This window comes from Ooceraea biroi, chromosome 6 (assembly GCF_003672135.1).
Source record: "Ooceraea biroi isolate clonal line C1 chromosome 6, Obir_v5.4, whole genome shotgun sequence".
NCBI classification, from domain to species: domain Eukaryota; kingdom Metazoa; phylum Arthropoda; class Insecta; order Hymenoptera; family Formicidae; genus Ooceraea; species Ooceraea biroi.
The window spans coordinates 11,599,883-11,619,879 of record NC_039511.1 but is presented as its reverse complement, the minus strand read 5'-3'; the positions used below and the strand labels follow the sequence as shown (position 1 = coordinate 11,619,879).

General features: G+C 30.3%; 4 protein-coding genes across 11 annotated transcripts in view; 3 read left to right on the top strand and 1 right to left on the bottom strand.

Annotated features, from left to right (window-relative positions):
- Positions 1–19,997, bottom strand: part of LOC105284147 (phosphatidylinositol 3,4,5-trisphosphate 3-phosphatase and dual-specificity protein phosphatase PTEN) — a 77,820-nt gene that overhangs the window by 18,681 nt on the left and 39,142 nt on the right. The window contains exon 9 of one of the 3 annotated variants that reach the window (XM_026970310.1): positions 2,571–2,958. The exons of 1 other annotated variant lie outside the window; for it this stretch is intronic. In XM_026970310.1, coding sequence (XP_026826111.1) covers positions 2,933–2,958 — 26 coding nt within the window. In that variant the 3' untranslated portion in view covers positions 2,571–2,932. Of the gene's footprint in view, positions 1–2,570; positions 2,959–15,028; positions 16,402–19,997 lie in introns of those variants that run through there. One more of the 3 variants, XM_026970308.1, reaches the window with a different exon arrangement.
- LOC105286688 lies at positions 94–8,975 on the top strand. Of its 2 annotated transcripts, XM_026970335.1 has the most exons (8): positions 94–471; positions 733–852; positions 982–1,099; positions 3,176–3,440; positions 3,571–3,687; positions 3,791–3,881; positions 5,436–5,581; positions 5,764–8,975. In XM_026970335.1, the coding sequence occupies exons 1-8, from the start codon at positions 325–327 to the stop codon at positions 5,972–5,974; spliced, it is 1,215 nt and encodes a 404-aa protein (XP_026826136.1). In that variant the 5' UTR covers positions 94–324; the 3' UTR covers positions 5,975–8,975. The 2 variants fall into 2 exon arrangements, with proteins under 2 accessions (XP_026826136.1, XP_026826137.1); XM_026970336.1 differs by lacking the exon at positions 733–852.
- LOC113562085 (odorant receptor 4-like) lies at positions 6,096–14,098 on the top strand. Of its 3 annotated transcripts, XM_026970331.1 has the most exons (9): positions 6,098–9,580; positions 9,851–9,970; positions 10,094–10,211; positions 10,458–10,722; positions 10,864–10,980; positions 11,096–11,186; positions 13,004–13,149; positions 13,322–13,454; positions 13,556–14,098. In XM_026970331.1, the coding sequence occupies exons 1-9, from the start codon at positions 9,434–9,436 to the stop codon at positions 13,622–13,624; spliced, it is 1,206 nt and encodes a 401-aa protein (XP_026826132.1). In that variant the 5' UTR covers positions 6,098–9,433; the 3' UTR covers positions 13,625–14,098. The 3 variants fall into 3 exon arrangements, with proteins under 3 accessions (XP_026826133.1, XP_026826131.1, XP_026826132.1); XM_026970332.1 differs by lacking the exons at positions 13,322–13,454; positions 13,556–14,098 and adding an exon at positions 12,205–12,244 and having other exon boundaries at positions 6,096–9,580; positions 13,004–13,143; XM_026970330.1 differs by having other exon boundaries at positions 6,097–9,580; positions 13,322–14,098.
- On the top strand, positions 14,217–19,991 carry LOC105287242. 3 transcript variants are annotated; one of them, XM_026970316.1, is made up of 9 exons: positions 14,217–14,705; positions 14,980–15,099; positions 15,227–15,344; positions 16,620–16,884; positions 17,015–17,131; positions 17,235–17,325; positions 18,907–19,052; positions 19,235–19,367; positions 19,468–19,991. In XM_026970316.1, the coding sequence occupies exons 1-9, from the start codon at positions 14,559–14,561 to the stop codon at positions 19,534–19,536; spliced, it is 1,206 nt and encodes a 401-aa protein (XP_026826117.1). In that variant the 5' UTR covers positions 14,217–14,558; the 3' UTR covers positions 19,537–19,991. The 3 variants fall into 3 exon arrangements, with proteins under 3 accessions (XP_026826117.1, XP_026826116.1, XP_026826115.1); XM_026970315.1 differs by having other exon boundaries at positions 19,241–19,991; XM_026970314.1 differs by having other exon boundaries at positions 19,235–19,991.

Below are 19,997 nucleotides of genomic sequence, written 5' to 3'. Positions count from 1 at the left end.
TACAATATTAATGAAAACAAGATTTGCGCTTGCGTGAAATTTCAAAGAGCTGTTTTATAACTTTTTCTGTGAGAACTAAACATCCTGAATTACTTTCCCCATTATATCGATCGCGTAATAGTCTTATACCCCAGCCAATTGTCATACAATTATTTTGATAATGCGATAATATCGGGCACTATTTGTCTTATACTTATGCAACATTGAGCAATTGAGAAATATTACGCTTACATAAAGGAAATTTCAAAACTATTTCATCTTCACGAAAAGGTGCAAACATTCTATCGAGTAATACGCTACCACACGCTCCTCGACATTTGCAGAATGGCGATCTGTGTTGTGCAGCAGTATTTTAGTATCAATAAAATACTTTTTCGTGCAGTTGCCTTATGGCCTTATCATCGAACGAAACTCGTTGAAGTTCACCTGTCCTTCTTTCTTGTTATTTTGATTAGCTTTATCGCTGCCCAGGTATCTTTCTATTTTTACTGATATCATTATACTATAAATTAGCACAAGAGATTTACTTATGGCAACTCTAATTTTGGGATTTTTTTAATAAGATTATTTATATGGCATTTATGTAGTTACTGGATATGTAGTAACATACTTATTAAGTTATATTACATTTACAAACCTTTTGTGATATTATTAGATTAACTTACGATTTTCGAAAGCATACATAATCATAAAAATGGTATTTAACTTTTCTTTTGTAATCGCTGATTATAGTTGGCAACATTTCTAACTACAGAATGTACATCTCATATGGCAATTAAAATTTTCTCTCTTGTATTGTACTTTACTCTATATTTGATAAAGTATCTTTCCTTCCGTGTTAATGCCCATACTGTAAGTTGAGTTTTATTCTAATCGTTCCAATAAATATCGGACAAATGACTTTTGTGCACATAGCTATTCTGTTCAAGTTTTAGAATAAACAACAATAACAATATATAATATATTAGTTTAATATGATAGATAAGATGCCTATTGGAGAAATTTCAATATACATGTGACGAGCTAACAGACGAAGGCGAAATCGCTATCATAAAAGAATATGGGCACGAGGCGAAACGTTTTACCATTATAATTTCCTGTAAGAAAACTCTTAATGTGCTAAACTGAAATGTGCTATATGTAGGAAAGTATAATAAATTACAGTGGCGACATAAATTAAACAACTGAGTTAGTTAAAGTTAATATAATATCTTGCCAGAACATGTTAATATTCACATATCCTATTTTATATTAAATCGAATATATTATATTAGAAAAGCTTTGTATTAAACTTGGAATGTGTATGCAAATATAATTTTAGAAAAATTCAATTACACACATTAAGAATTAAGAATTTAGGGAGTATGCCTATCTAGAAGGCTCTAAAAAGCATGCATTTTTGTGAATTTTTTTCAAAGAAACAGTTTTTTGTTTGTAAAAAAGTAAGTAAAAAAAAGAAACAACTCCATCTTGTGTCCTAGATTTCTAACTCTAAAATAAGCCTGCGCAAAATCGAATTAAATCTGAATTAAATCGATTAAGTAGTTTCATAATTATAGTGGTCAGCAACTTTAAAATGTGATTTTGGGATAAACGAGTTTAACGTTTTGCATGTAGTTTACACCTAGATACAAAATTACTTTTTCAATTTACACAGAGTTGCCGCCTCTAAACTTTCAATTTGTTCTTCTGTTTCTGTAATGCTGTCTTGCCTCCCGGATACTCTGCTGCGTTCACAGATCTCTTTTTATACGAAGTTCATCTATTGTCGCAGCATGTAAATGTGTATTCGAAAGACTTTTGAGCATCTTTTATACCGAGATCTAGTACTCTCATTGTAAATATAAATCGTCTATTAATTTCATGTTGATTTAATTTTATGTTGATGTAGGCATACGAAGGAATACATTGAGATTGGCATTTGTTGCATACTATCACTATCTTGAATCCAAGTCCACGCGTACTTGTTATTTGAAATTTCACATTACTATTACAGGCGTTACATCACTTTACACTACAAGACATAAAATATAAATATTCTGAATATTTCTCAATAAATTTAAACTTAAAAAGAATAAAATTTTTTTCTGTACTTTCTCAGTTATTTTAATTTTACAATATTAAAATGCAGAGATAAGCCAAAGTTAGTAATTTTATTAATATTACGTAAAGGTAAAAAAGGATATTTAGCACATAAATCAAATGTTTTAACACATAGAAACCATTGCCAATGATCAGTGATATCATGAAATTCGAAATAGCAGTACTATTGTCATTAAATTTAAAATTCTATACTCAATAGAGCTATCTTGCGGCACTATAATATTTTCCTGCAATTTATTTTTTGTGCAGATGTACTTTCCGGATTCCTCTCTATCTCATGTGAACGTGTAGGTTGTTATCTTGTTTTGTTGATCTCGATGTCAAATATTTTCTGATGTTTTCAGATATTCCTTGAGCCTTTCTTGTGGCCGTCATGGCACTTTATACAACGAAATACTAGCGAAAACAGCCATGTATTGTACAGCTCCAAGCTAAAGAAGGCTATTTTATTTAAATTAAAGATTTTCTAGATTTTATGGCTGCTTTCCAGTTAGCGACATGAATTGACACAGAAATAATTCTGTCTTTGTTAATATTCAGTGAAACAATGAGAAAGGGCCTTATGTTTTTCCTCCAATAGCTGCTGCGCCCTACCTGCTCCGTAGGTATACTGCGCGCTTCACAGAAAACGCTTATAACTTTGTCCAGTTTGCTCGAATTATCTTGAAATTGTCAGGAAATATTTTCAAGATGTTGTACTTTAAGAAAATATGAAAACATCGATTTTTTTGAAAGTTTCTAGGTAGGCATGTACCCTTACAACAAAGATTTGAGTTCGACTTTTGCTAAAACACACAGACTTTCCGGACAACACTTTTCAACACTTTTATCACATCACGTCTTGCATTATAATTTCTGCAACAGAAACGACATGGCATTATTGATTAAAAGTTCTATTCTATTTAAATGATATTTTCGAAAGTCAATTTCACGGATAATACAATTCATATTTTATTCGAATTTGACAAGAAGCAAAAGACTAAAGGCTAAATGAATAAGATATGAGATATAATATTACACAAAACAATTACTTTGTACATACATAACAGGTTTTATTAATATTGTTATACAGTGTACGGCATGTTTAACATAATCACTACGTGTCTTCTACCAGTTTTTCCGCGAATTCTTCGTACTTTCACGTCCACAAATGTGTCTGAGGAACATTTTATGATACATATTCCGACAGAATACTTTATCAATCAAGAGAAGTATTACTATTATATTGTACTGCACATGGACGCAAGCGTCTTTATAGGATCAATTGTATTACCAGCAACAGGAACATTGCTGTTCGGCTGCATGAAATATATGTGTGGATTATTTAGAATCGCCAGGTGAACAAATAAATGCATTATACTAGAAAGGCATATAAAAGTTGCATTTGCTGTTTATAATTTGCATTAACATCTGAGATACGTATGAAAATCGACATAAATATAACACAGACTAATTTATTTGTTGCAGTTATCGTATTGATCAAACAATGAAGACTCCGATGTTTCAAATTGCTGGTTTGTCGAAGGATTATGTAATTTATAAAACGATTGTACATGCCATAGACATTCATCGCAAGGCAATAGAGTTAGTATTATACCGATGCATTGCAGTATTTATGTAATTAACATTAATAATTATAAATGTAGTTAGCATTACGGTATGTAGAACCATTATTTTCTTTTTACAGATTTTGTAATATGATAAAATCCAATTTTGTGGGAATGTTTTTTATAGTAATAGTAATTAGTGTTACTTCCTTAAGTCTCAATCTTTATGAAGTAAGTATCTGATACTGTTTAATATTTCAGACAAGGAAAATGATACTTAATAATATGGAAAATCGATATAATTAAAACCGTAATCGAAAAGTTGTGAAAATAATTACAGATTTAAATTTGAATTTCTATTTATTTTTAAATTCTATATTTATTTTGAAATGTATCGAAATGAAAGAAAGATACGGTGTGATTGCAAGCTTTTCACGTTTATGCCTTTGATATTTTTGATAATTCTTGATTATTGATAATTGTTCAGTTTAGGAGAGCCATCTATAACGACCTTGACATATGTTGTTTTGATCATCTTAAATAGTAACTTGCGAAACATTTTAACCGTTGCTCGTTGTTTATTACACTTTGTTAACATAAAATACATTTAATGAGGAAAACATAATCTTCTAACTATTACTTGGTTTGGGAAGATATTCACATTGAGTTGTCCGAAACATCTATGCCCGCTTCTTTTACATTCAAATACAGAACTTTGTATGAAGTATTATTAACAAAGTCTTGTGTTTCAAATTTGCTGAAACAAGTACATACGGATGTTCCGACCAATCCAATATTTGTATTATAATGAAATATAAATGAATAATAATAAATAAGTTTATATACAGGGTTGTTTAATTTAATTCGCGCCTACTATTTACACAATGATGTTTCTTATAAAAAATTACTGAGTCGAAATGTCTTAAATGATTTTTTCTATACTGTTTAATTAAATAGTAATTATTGAGTAACATCAATCCAGTCAACGCCGTTGTTTAGAAGTATACACATCTATGAGTAACACAGCTGTTTTACAGCATGAACGATGAACGCAGCGGCGGAGTACTCACACACACTACTAGCCTCTTCGCTCGCTGACGCACGCCCAGCTAAGGGTCGGCGCTGATTCGATCGACTTTACTCAATAATTACTACTTTATTAAACATTATAGAAAAAAGTGGTTCAGGACTTTTCGATTTACACCCTGTATAAATAAATAATAATAAATACGTTTAGTGTAATTATTTTCCACGTCGGAAATAACACGGGCCATCATGCCCCATATGTAATATAAAATAAAGGTTATATGTGCAGTGCCATAACTAGGGTGGTGCCCCGCAACAGGCGCCAGCTTTAGGGGGCGCAGTAACAACCTGGTTAAAGCTCTGATTGTGAGTGCACACATATTTGGGAGGAAGGGCGCAAAATGTTGAAATCGCACCGGGCGCATCGCAGGCTACTTACGGCACTTATATGGTTATATATAATAATATAAAATAAAGTCCGAATTAACAAGTTAGCGCGTTAAGAAGTTAATAACTTTATGATAAACTACGAACAACGATTAAAACATTATGAATTAACACAGTTTACTTGATAAAATGATACAGACATATGTCAAAATCAAAGTCTGTGAAACTGATTCTTCCTCGCTAAACTGGGTAATTATCAAACTTTTATATGATTTAAATGATTCGATTGTGTCTGCCTAATAAGGAATTGTAAAAATTTTAATAATTATAAAATTGATCGGGACAAGTAATATTTTATCTATATTGTCTTAGCTTCACCAGGCTATGATGTTTGGAAGTGCCACGGAGGAATATTTAGTGTATGCTAAAGGTACATTTGTCACTCTACTATACATATTCATAGGCAATTACATCGGACAAGAACTTTCAGACCATCATAACCATATGTTTATCAGCATGTAAGAGACATTACTTAGTAGCATAATAATATTTAAATGTTCGTTTTATTCTTTTCTTTTTATATATTATTAGCAGAAGCTAAAGTTAACATAGCTCATAAAAGATATTCATGTAGAAAATATTTCCTATTATAATTCTATTATTCTTTTCTTCCGATTAGTAATCAATCATTATTTGACAGATACAGTGTTCAGTGGTACGTAACTCCCTTACACATACAGAAAATAATTTTGTTCCTGTTGCAAAGAGGCACTAAAAATTTTTATTTCGTTTTTGGTGGAATATTAGTGATGTCTATAGAAAATGCGACCACGGTAAATTATTTCATGTTATGTCATGTTATAAAATTATATCAAATTATAATCTTCCAACCAGCGTGCACTTTGAGTTAGAAAAATGAAAAATATTTTTCAGTTAGTAGGCGCTTCCATATCGTATTTCACCGTTCTCCATTCTATGCAGCAAACTGATGTAACTAAATAACTAAAATGAATTTATGGCGTTCGGATTAGATTGATTTAAATTTAGATTCTACATATTAGAGAATTCTGAAGTAACATTCTTACCGTCGAACGGAGAAGAAATTTTTAATCATCGGAGTAACTCATCATGATATTTTCCTGCGTAATTCAAAGTATAAATTCGCAACAGTGGGTGCATCGTACGATTTTATTAGTGTTTCTTTAATCGAAAAAACTTTAAAGTAATCCATATATGTACACAAGATTATAATATATAATTTGTGCGTTTATAATATCTCATTACATATTATAAATAAGTGCGGGACATGAGTAGTAACAAAATGTAAACCAAACTCACAATATATTAGTTACCTTTGACATATTATTCACACTTCGCGATATGTATATAACTAGTGCTGAATGTGTCTACCTCAGTTGAATATTAAATATATATCACATATATATAAATAGTCAAATAAAGTTATCCTTTAGTGATTTAGTAATTCTTCACTAATTTAGCTCTTTGTCAATGTTTTCAATAAAAACATCAAAATCGGATTACTAATACGTTAGAAGATAATTTACATTCTCATTGAATGTATAGAGAACATCATCCTAAGATATTATAAAATTGAGAATATGTGTACTCCAACATGTATTCAATAAAGTTTAAGTATAATATATTTTACGTTTTACCCTGTATTCTGTATTGTACTTGTGTTTTATGTTTCACCAGAGCATATTTTGCATTGTTATACCAACAGTGGGGAAGATACAAGAGAAGATATACAGACGATACACAGCGAAGCAGGTGTCAGCATCGAGATTGGTACATATCTCCCTGCCGTTGCATGATCCTTGCGCGCTGATTTTGAAAGTTGATTACGATTCCACATGCACACCGAAGGCCGGTCGCATCCTGTATACTACGATGCTGGTGAGGGTAGCAGCGATCTTGACTAATTTTCCTGGTGAATGCGCGTCACTCAAGCTCCACATTGTTATCTGGTCGCCGCTGATGTTTCTTCGCTCACGTACGAACTCTTTTTCATATCCCGGTGTGTCCCGAATTACGACACAGTGATTATACGGCAAAGTGATAGCGTTACAATTGTATATACACAACTATATGGTGTACATGCATCAAAGATAGAATACATGATAGCAAGAAGTTATTTTTCTTCCTATCATTTCTCGTACTCACCCAATTACATATACATAGCGCGTACAAAACTTTAAAAAATACTAAATACACATTTACATATATGTATATATTCCACACTAAATCATCTTTAATGTATAGTAGTGTATAGTAGTTATTCAATTCGTAATACATTTTTTCAAACTAAACATCGAAAAAAAATCTATCTTTTGGAAAAACTGTTTAAAAAACCATTAAACGTTGAAAATATTTTTATGTAGTAGGTAATGCAATATGTAATAGCTGAATATACAAACAGAATATGTGTAACGCGAATCAATTTTTATAAATATGAATTTAGCTGCAATATAAGGAATTCTGAATAAAATATGTTACTATAAAAAGAAAAATACATTTGCAATAAAAGTAAAATAAATTATAATGAAAGAACAAAATTCAAGAATGACGGATCGATAAATCTTTCAAGAGTACAACCATATTTCACAAAAGCATACAGCCGAATGAAACGAGCGAAAATACTATTAAAGAAAACACGAACTGAGCTTGCGTAAAATTTGAGAAAGATATTATTTTATGACTCTTTTTCTGTAGGAAATGAACATCCGCTGAATTTCTTTCCCCATCATATCGATCGCAAAATAGTCGACTTATATCCCAGCCAATTGTCCAAGAATTATTTTGATAGTGCGATGGTATCGCACCATTTATACTTATGCACATTTGAGCACTTAGTAATATTACGCTCTTACATAACAGAAATGTTTAAAGATTTTCATCTTCAAGAGATTGCGTAATAGGCGACTTCTACTGCAGCTAATTGTCACAGAATTATTTTGGTAGTGCGAAGATATCGTGCATTATTTGCCTTATATTTATGCAGAACTGAGGAATTAGAAATGTTACGCTTTCATAAAAGAAATTTTCAAACATTTTAAACCTATTTCTATCTTTTTTAATCTTTTCTTACGATTATTAATCAATCGCCATTTAACAGATACAACATTAAGTGGTACGTAACTCCTTTATATATACAAAGGATAATTTTGTTCCTATTGCAAAGAGGCACTAGAAATTGTCAAATTGTTGTTGGTGGACTGTTCGTGGTATCTATGGAAAGTGCGACCATGGTAAATTTATGCCACATCATATCATCTTATAAAATTACATCATACTAAAATCTTCAAATTAGCATGAACTATGCAAATACCAATGCAAAATATGTTTCAGGTGTTAAGCACTTCCATATCGTATTTCACCGTTCTCCATTCTATACAGCAAAATGATGAAACTAAATAGCTAAAATAAGTTTATGGCGTTTCGATTAGATCAAATTAAAATTAGATTCTACATACTAGAGAATTCTGAAGTAACATTCTTACTGTCGAACGGAGAAGAAAGTTTTAATCAACGGAGCAACTCATGATATTTTCCTGCACAATTAAAGGATATAAATTCGCAACAGTGGATGTATCGTATCAATTTATTGGTGTTTTTTTAATCAAAAATTTAAAGTAATCTATATATGTACACAAGTTTATAATATAGCACTTGTGCGTATATAATTACATATTATAATTTGTGCGTATCTAATTACATAGTATAAATATGTGCGCGGAATGATTAGTAACAAAATGTAAACCAAACTCACCATACATTATTTAACTTTGACATGTTATTCATATTTCGTGATATATAACCAGTGCTGAATGTATACCTGATTTGAATATCAAATATATGTCACGTACATATATCAAATAAAGTTTTCCTTTGTAAGTGATTATTCACTAATTCACCTTTTTTTAATACATTCGCACTGCAATAAAAGAAAGAACTGGATTATTACATCTTTCCAGAATACAACCGTATCGCATGAAAGTCTAGACTTGACTGAAATGGGCGAAAATATAATATTAAGGAAAACACGATTTGCGCTCGCGTGAAATTTGAAAGAGATATTTTATGACTTTTTTTCTGTGAGAACTAAACATCCGCTGAATTACTTTCCTCGTTATATCGATCGCGTAATAGTCTTATACCCCAGCCAATTGTCACATAGTTATTTTGATAGTGCGATAATATCGGCACTATTTGTCTTCTACTTATGCAAAATTGACCAATTAGAAATATTACGCTTACATAAAAAACATTTTAAAATATCTTTTTCTAAAATAAAAATATAAACCCTTCATCTGATATTTCTCGATCAAACGTTCCTTGATATTCGCAAAATGACGATCTGCGTTGTGGATCAGCATTTTAGTCTGAATAAAATACTTTTGCGTGCAGTTGCCTTATGGCCTTATCGTCGAACAAAACTAATTGACTTTCATCTTTTCTTGGTTCTTGTTATTTTAATTAGCTTTATCCTGGTCCAGGTATGTTTATATCTTTAATCAGTTTATTACACAATAAATTATTATAATTATAATCATAGATTTTTATTTATGAACACTCTAATAAATTTGGCGCACTCTTTTAATTAGATTATGTATATAGCATTTGGATATGTAATAATAACAAATTTATTACATTATAGTTACATTCCCTTTTTTTTCGCGATATTAACAGTCGATTACTTGACTACTATATTGCTAATTATATACAAAAATAATATATAACCTTTATTTTTAAATTGTTGATTATAGTTGACAACCTTTCTAACTACAGAATGGACATCTGATGTGGCAATTAAAATTTTATCCTCTGCATTGTATTCCACTATATATGTAGTAAAATATAATTCCTTCTGGTTTAATGCCAATACGGTAAGTAAAGTTTTATTCTATTCGTAATACAAATTACGAATAAATGACTTTTATGCACATAGCTATATTGTTCAAGTTTTAGAATAAAAAACAATAACAATACGTAATATATTAATAATATAGATAAGATGTCTATTCGAGAAATTTCAATATATATATGACGAGCTAACAGACGATAGCGAAATCGCTATCATAAAAGAATATGGGCACGAGGCGAAACGTTTTACAATTTTAATGTCATGTAAGAAAATATTTACTAAAATATACTAAATATAGCAAAGTAAAATAAATTACAGTGGCGACATAAATTATATAACTAAGGTAGCTAAATTGGTTCATAAAATATTTTACTTGAACATGATTACATGGAATATGGAACATGAAGGAAATGGTTAAAGGCAAAGACTGAATAATATATAAGATATAATATTACACAAAAAAATAACTTTGTACATACAAAACAGGTTTTATTAATATTGTTATATAGTATCCGGCGTGTTTAGTTCAATAACTATGTGTCTTCTACCAATTTTTCCGCGAATTCTTGGTATTTTTATGTCCATAAATGTGTCGGAAGAACATTTTATGATACATATTCCGAGAGAATACTTTATCGATCAAGAGAAGTATTACTATTGTATTTTGCTACACATGGACGTTAGCTTCTTTATGGGAGCAATGATATTAGTAGCAACAGGAACACTGATATTTAGCTGCATCAAATATATATGCGGATTATTTAGAATCGCCAGGTGAACAAATAAATGTATTACAATGCAGTACAGAATACAAGGAATACGAAAATTGCATTTGCGATTTATATCTTACAATCTTAAATAGGTGTATAAAAGATCGATATAAATACAGCATAGAGAAAAATTTATTTGTTGCAGTTGTCGTATTGATCAAACAGTGGAGTGTCCCATGTTTCAAAGTGCCGGTTTGTCGAAGGATTTTATACTTTATAAAAAGATTGTACATGCCATAGACATTCATCGCAAAGCAATAGAGTTAGTATTAGTTATATCGATGCATTGCAATATTCATATAATTAACATTAATAAGTATATAACAGTATTTAGCGTTACGATATGTAAAAGGAGCATTATTTTCTTTTTTTTAAAGATTATGTGATATGCTAAAATCTAATTTCGTGGGAACATGTTTTTTACTAGTGTTAGTTGGTGTTATTTCCTTAAGTCTCAATCTTTATGGGGTAAGTATCTCTTGTACTTTTTAATATTTCAGATAAAGGAAAAACTACTTAATGATATGCAAATTTAATATACATATAATAATTATAAAACAAAACGTAATCGAAAAGTTGTGAAGATAATTATAGATCTAAATTTGAATTTATATTTATTTATAAATAGGAAATATGTTCAAATGAAAGAAGGATGCGGTGTGATGCAAGCTTTTCGTATTTTTTATGTTTATGTCTTTGATATTAAATTTTTGATAATTATTTAATTTAGAGAAGCCACTTGCAACGACCGTTATCTTGACATAATGTTGTTGAGATCATCTTAAGTAGTAACCTTCAAAAGATTTTAACCGTCGTTTATTGCTTATTAAAATTTTTAACATAAAATACGTTTAATGACTAAAACATAATCTTCTAACTATTAATTGGTTCATGAAGATATCTATATTGAATTGATCGAAAACCCGATTTTTTAAACAAAATTTAAATGTAGAACTTTGTATCATGTAATAATATTATAAAGTCTTGTATTTCAATTTTGCTAGAAAAGGTGCGCACGGATCTTCCAATTCAATATACAGTCTTTTTATATTCATTATATAGTCCAGAAAATTGCGCAGGTAGTGAATAATGAATCATATACCTGTCTTTCAGTTGTAATTGACACATCAGCTTCACAATAATTCCTAATGTTTGACACTATTATATACTATATACTACCTTTATTTGACATATGATTATAATTGTTCTTGAGGATCTTGACATTAATATGTTATAACATAATGAACACACACCTCTAAATAAATTCTTAACTCTCTATCGTCACAATAATTCGCTTTTTTAAAACGTGATATAATTAAATGCATGTGCAAAGAAGGGTCTCCTTCTCCTGCCCTTCCCTTGTGCATCCCGACTATAGAATAAGTTATGTGTTCCCCACTAATAATTTAGCCCGAAACAATTTGAATAATTCTTAAATTGTATGGTATATTCATACATTTTGGGTTATATAAGTTATATTTTCTAGGTGGAAAGTACAAGTGGATTTTTACTACATATTGTCCAAGGTGAGCTGCCACCACTTTCCGTACCTACACATTGTATTAATAGCAATTTATTTTAAGTTTGTTTTTGTTTATTATTATTATTGTTACTTTTACCAAAAGTGCGTATTACAATTATCAAGCGTCAATTTGTTATATTTTTTAACTTCATAATGCACGGTTTAGTTATTGACTTTTGGGGATAATTGCTGATAACGGAGTAACCAAAACTAACATTTCTGATGAGTCGTTTGTCTGATATCTATACTCATCAGATATATGTAAACAAATAAGTTATCAATCAAGTTCATTACTTTCAGCTTTCACTAAGAAAGGGACTTCGTTTACACTCAATCCTTATCACATTCATTCATCCATATTTTTCCTACTTTCCTAGTCTAAAGACTATACATTATATCAGAATATAAACAAATAAGTTTAATTTAATCATTTTTCACATTCGACATAACACGGGGCATCATGGTTATATAAAATAAAGTGCTATCCAAATTAAAAAGTGCGCGCGCGTGCTAGAGGGTTAAGAGATTAATAAGTTTTTAATAAACAACAAGCAACGGCTAAAATATTTTAAAGGTTACTGAATTGGATGATACGTATATCAAGATCAGGGTCATTGAAAGTGATTCTCTTGATCTGGATAATTACTAAACTTTTTATATGTGTTTTCTGATGATTCGTTTGTGTCCGCCTAATAAGGAATTATAAAAATAAGAAATTATAAAATTGATCAGAACGAGTAACATTTTATATATATTGTCTTAGCTTCACCAGGCTATGATGCTTGGAAGCGCCACGGAGGAATATTTAGTGTATGTTAAATGTATGCTTGTCATTCTAATATACATGTTCGTAGGCAATTACATCGGACAAGAAATTGCAGATCACCATAACCATATGTTTATCAGCATGTAAGAAACATTAATCAGTAACATAATAATATTTAAATGTTCCTTTTATTCTTTTTTTTCTTACATATTAGCAGAAGGTAATGTTAACATAGCTCATAAAACATATTCATGTAGTAGAAAATATTTCTGTTTGAATTTTTTTTGTGATGATTAATCAGTCGCCACTTGACAGATACAACATTAAGTGGTACGTAACTCCTTTATATATACAAAGGATAATTTTGTTCCTGTTACAAAGAGGCACTAGAAATTTTCAAATTGTTGTTGGTGGACTGTTCGTGGTATCTATGGAAAGTGCGACCATGGTAAGTTTATGCCACATCATATCATCTTATAAAATTACATCATATAACAATCTACAAATTAGCATGAACTATGCAAATAACCAATGCAAAATGTGTTTCAGTTGTTAAGCACTTCCATATCATATTTCACCGTTCTCCATTCTATACAGCAAAATGATGTAACTAAATAGCTAAAATGAGTTTATGGCGTTTCGATTAGATCGAATTAAAATTAGATTCTACATACTAGAGAATTCTGAAGTAACATTCTTACCGTCGAACGGAGAAGAAAGTTTTAATCAACGGAGCAACTCATGATATTTTCCTGCACAATTAAAGGATATAAATTCGCAACAGTGGATGTATCGTATCAATTTATTGGTGTTTTTTTAATCAAAAATTTAAAGTAATCTATATATGTACACAAGTTTAAAATATAGTACTTGTGCGTATATAATTACATATTATAATTTGTGCGTATCTACTTACATATTATAAATATGTGCGCGGAATGATTAGTAACAAAATGTAAACCAAACTCACCATACATTATTTAACTTTGACATGTTATTCATATTTCGTGATATATAACCAGTGCTGAATGTATACCTGATTTGAATATCAAATATATGTCACGTACATATATCAAATAAAGTTTTCCTTTGTAAGTGATTATTCACTAATTCACCTTTTTTTAATACATTCGCACTGCAATAAAAGAAAGAACTGGATTATTACATCTTTCCAGAATACAACCGTATCGCATGAAAGTCTAGACTTGACTGAAATGGGCGAAAATATAATATTAAGGAAAACACGATTTGCGCTCGCGTGAAATTTGAAAGAGATATTTTATGACTTTTTTTCTGTGAGAACTAAACATCCGCTGAATTACTTTCCTCGTTATATCGATCGCGTAATAGTCTTATACCCCAGCCAATTGTCACACAATTATTTTGATAGTGCGATAATATCGGGCACTATTTGTCTTATACTTATGCAAAATTGAGCAATTAGAAATATTACGCTTACATAAAAGAAATTTCAAAACATTTTCATCTTCACGAAAAGGTGCAAACATTCCATCTAGTAATACGCTACCAGACGCTCCTCGACATTTGCAGAATGGCGATCTGTGTTGTAGAGCAGTATTTTAGTATTAATAAAATACTTTTTCGTGTAGTTGCCTTATGGCCTTATCATCGCTCGAAACTCGTTGAGTTTCACCTGTCCTTCTTTCTTGTTATTTTGATTAGCTTTATCGCTGCCCAGGTATCTTTATATTTTTAATCACATTATTACACAATAAATTACCATATAGATTTTTATTTATGGCCACCCTAATAAGTTTTTCGGACTTCTTTAATAAGATTATTTATATATCATTTAGTTATTGGATATGTAGTAACACACTTCTTACACACTTATTATGTTATATTACATTTACAACCCTTTTGTGATATTATTAGATTAACTTACGATTATCAAAAGCATACATAATCATAAAAATAGTATTTAACTTTTCTTTTGTAATCACTGATTATAGTTGGCAACATTTCTAACTACAGAATGTACATCTCATATGGCAATTAAAATTTTCTCTCTTGTATTGTACTTTACTCTATATTTGATAAAGTATCTTTCCTTCCGTGTTAATGCCCATACTGTAAGTTGAGTTTTATTCTAATCGTTCCAATAAATATCGGACAAATGACTTTTTTGCACATAGCTATTCTGTTCAAGTTTTAGAATAAACAACAATAACAATACGTAATATATTATTAATACGATAGATAAGATGCCTATTGGAGAAATTTCAATATATATGTGACGAGCTAACAGACGAAGGCGAAATCGCTATCATAAAAGAATATGGGAACGAGGCGAAACATTTTACCATTAAAATTTCCTGTAAGAAAACTCTTACTGAAATGTGCTATATGTAGCAAAGTATAAATTACAGTGGCGACATAAATTAAACAACTGAGTTAGTTAAAGTTAATATAATATCTTGCCTGAACATGTTAATATTTCTATTGGGATACAAATCCTATTTTATATTAAATCGAATACATTATATCAGAAAAGCTTTATATTAAATTTGGAATGTGTATGCAAATATATTTTTAGAAAAATTCAATTACACAGATTAAGAATTAAGAATTTAGGGAGTATGCCTATCTAGAAGGCTCTAAAAAGCATGCATTTTTGTGAATTTTTTTCAACCAAACAGTTTTTTGTGTGTAAAACAGTAACTAAAACAACTCCATTTGGTGGCCTAGATTTCTATCTCTAAAATAAGCCTGCACAAAATCGAATTAAATCTGAATTAAATCTGAATTAAATCGATTAAGTAGTTTCATAATTATAGTGGTCAGCGACTTTAAAATGTGATTTTGGGATAAACGAGTTTAACGTTTTGCATGTAGTTTACATCTAGATACAAAATTACTTTTTCAACTTACACAGAGATATCGATTTCTGGCCCATATAATGGCCTTTCTGCTGCAGTTGTCGCCTCTAAAACTTCAATTTATTTTTTTGTTTCTGTGATGCTGTCTTATCTCCCGGATATTCTGCTGCGTTCACAGATCTACTTTTTTTATACGCAGTTAATCTATTGTCGCAGCATGTAAATGTGTATTCGGCAAGACTTTTGAGCATCCTTTCACCGAGATCTAGTACCCTCATTGTAAATATAAATCGTCTATTAATTTCATGTTGATTTTATTTTATGTTGATGTAGGCATACGAACGAATACATTGAGATTGGCATTTGTTGCATACTATCACTATCTTGAATTCAAGTCCACGCGTACTTGTTATTTGAAATTTCACATATTTCACACGTTACATCACTTTACATATCATGAAATTCGAAATAGCAGCAATATTGTTATGAAATTTTAAATTCTATACTCAATACAGCTATCTTGCGGCACTATAATATTTTCTTGCATTATAATTTCTGCAACAGACACGACATGGCATTATTGATTAAAAGTTCTATTCTATTTAAATGATATTTTCGAAAGTCAATTTCACGAATAATACAGTTCATATTTTATTCGCATTTGACAAGAAGCAAAAGACTAAAGGCTAAAATGAATAAGATATGAGATATAATATTTCACAAAAAAATTACTTTGTACATACATAACAGGTTTTATTAATATTGGTATACAGTGTACGGCATGTTCAACATAATCACTACGTGTCTTCTACCAGTTTTTCCGCGAATTCTTCGTACTTTTACGTCCACAAATGTGTCTGAAGAACATTTTATGATACATATTCCGAGAGAATACTTTATCGATCAAGGGAAATATTACTATTGTATTTTGCTGCACATGGACGTTAGCCTCTTTATGGGAGCAACAGTATTAGTAGCAACAGGAACATTGCTGTTCGGCTGCATGAAATATATGTGTGGATTATTTAGAATCGCCAGGTGTACAAATAAATGCATTATACTAGAACGGCATATAAAAGTTGTATTTGCTGTTTATAATTTGCATTAACATCTGAGATACGTATGAAAATCGACATAAATATAACACAGACTAATTTATTTGTTGCAGTTATCGTATTGATCAAACAATGAAGACTCCGATGTTTCAAATTGCTGGTTTGTCGAAGGATTGTGTAATTTATAAAAAGATTGTACATGCCATAGACATTCATCGCAAGGCAATAGAGTTAGTATTATACCGATGCATTGCAGTATTTATGTAATTAACATTAATAATTATAAATGTAGTTAGCATTACGGTATGTAGAACCATTATTTTCTTTTTAAAGAGTTTGTGATATAATAAAATCCAATTTTGTGGGAACGTCATTTATACTAATGTTAATTAGTGTTACTTCCTTAAGTCTCAATCTTTATGGAGTAAGTATCTGATACTTTTTAATATTTCAGACAAAGAAAAAGATACTTAATGATATGGAAAATCGATATAATTAAAACCGTAATCGAAAAGTTGTGAAAATAATTACAGATTTAAATTTGAATTTCTATTTCTTTTCAAATTCTATATTTATTTTGAAATGTATCGAAATGAAAGAAAGATACGGTGTGATTGCAAGCTTTTCACGTTTATGCCTTTGATATTTTTGATAATTCTTGATTATTGATAATTGTTCAGTTTAGGAGAGCCATCTATAACGACCTTGACATATGTTGTTTTGATCATCTTAAATAGTAACTTGCGAAACATTTTAACCGTTGCTCGTTGTTTATTATACTTTGTTAACATAAAATACGTTTACTGAGGAAAACATAATCTTCTAACTATTACTTGGTTTGGGAAGATATTTACATTGAGTTGTCCGAAAAATCTATGCCCGCTTCTTTTACATTCAAATACAGAACTTTGTATGAAGTATTATTAACAAAGTCTTGTGTTTCAAATTTGCTGAAACAAGTACATACGGATGTTCCGACCAATCCAATATTTGCATTATAATGAAATATAAATGAATAATAATAAATAAGTTTATATACACGGTTGTTTAATTTAATTCGCGCCTACTGTTTACACAATGATGTTTCTTATGAAAAATTACTGATTCGAAATGTCTTAAATGATTTTTTCTATACTGTTTAATTAAATAGTAATTATTGAGTAACATCAATCCAGTCAACGCCGTTGTTTAGAAGTATACACATCTATGAGTCACACAGCTGTTTTACAGCATGAACGATGAACGCAGCGACGGAGTACTCACACACACTACTAGACGCTCCGCTCGCTGATGCACGCCCAGCTAAGGGTCGGCGCTGATTCGATCGACTTTACTCAATAATTACTACTTTATTAAACATTATAGAAAAAGTGGTTCAGGACTTTTCGATTTACACACTGTATAAATAAATAATAATAAATAAGTTTAGTGTAATTATTTTTCACGTCGGAAATAACACGGGCCATCATGCTCCATATGTAATATAAAATAAAGTGCAGTATATGTAATATAAAATAAAGTTTATATGTGCAGTGCCGTAACTAGGGCGGTGTTCCCGCACCAGGCGCCAGCTTTAGGGGGCGCAGTAACAAGCTGGTTAAAGCTCTGATTGTGAATGCACATATATTTGGGAGGAAGGGCGCAAAATGTTGAAACCGCACCGGGCGTACCGCAGGCTACTTACGGCACTTATATGGTTATATACATATGATATAAAATAAAGTCCGAATTAACAAGTTAGCGCGTTAAGAAGTTAATAACTTTATGATAAACTGCGAACAACGATTAAAACATTATGAATTAACACAGTTTACTTGATAAAATGATACAGACATATGTCAAAATTAAAGTCTGTGAAAATGATTCTCGCTCGCTAAACTGGGTAATTATCAAACTTTTATATAATTTAAATGATTCGATTGTGTCTGCCTAATAAGGAATTGTAAAAATTTTAAAAATTATAAAATTGATCGGGACAAGTAATATTTTATCTATATTGTCTTAGCTTCACCAGGCTATGATGTTTGGAAGCGCCACGGAGGAATATTTAGTTTATGTTAAAGGTCTATTTGTCACTCTACTATACATATTCGTATGCAATTACATCGGACAAGAACTTACAGACCATTATAACCATATGTTTATCAGCATGTAAGAGACATTACTCAGTAGCATAATAATATTTAAATGTTCGTTTTATTCGTTTCTTCTTACATATTATTAGCAGAAGTTAAAGTTAACATAGCCCATAAAAGATATTCATGTAGAAAATATTTCCTATTAAAATTCTATTACTCTTTTCTTCCGAATAGTAATCAATCATTATTTGACAGATACAGTGTTCAGTGGTACGTAACTCCCTTACACATACAGAAAATAATTTTGTTCCTGTTGCAAAGAGGCACTAAAAATTTTTATTTCGTTTTTGGTGGAATATTAGTGATGTCTATAGAAAATGCGACCACGGTAAAATTATTTCATGTTATGTCATGTTATAAAAATATATCAAATTATAATCTTCCAACCAGCGTGCACTTTGAGTTAAAAAATGAAAAATATTTTTCAGTTAGTAAGCGCTTCCATATCGTATTTCACCGTTCTCCATTCTATGCAGCAACCTGATATAATTACATAACTAAAATGAGTTTATAGCGTTTCGATTAGATCGAATTAAAAGTAGATTCTACATACTAGAGAATTCTGAAGTAACATTCTTACCGTCGAACGGAGAAGAAATTTTTAATCATCGGAGCAACTCATCATGATATTTTCCTGCGTAATTCAAAGTATAAATTCGCAACAATGGGTGCATCGTACGATTTTATTAGAGTTTCTTTAATCGAAACTTTAAAGTAATCCATATATGTACACCAGTTTATAATATAGCATTTGTGCGTATATAATTACATATTATAATTTGTGCGTATCTAATTACATAGTAAAAAATGTTCGGGGCATGATTAGTAACAAAATGTAAACCAAACTCACCATACATTATTTAACTTTGACATGTTATTCATATTTCGTGATATATAACCAGTGCTGAATGTATACCTGATTTGAATATCAAATATATATCACGTACATATATCAAAT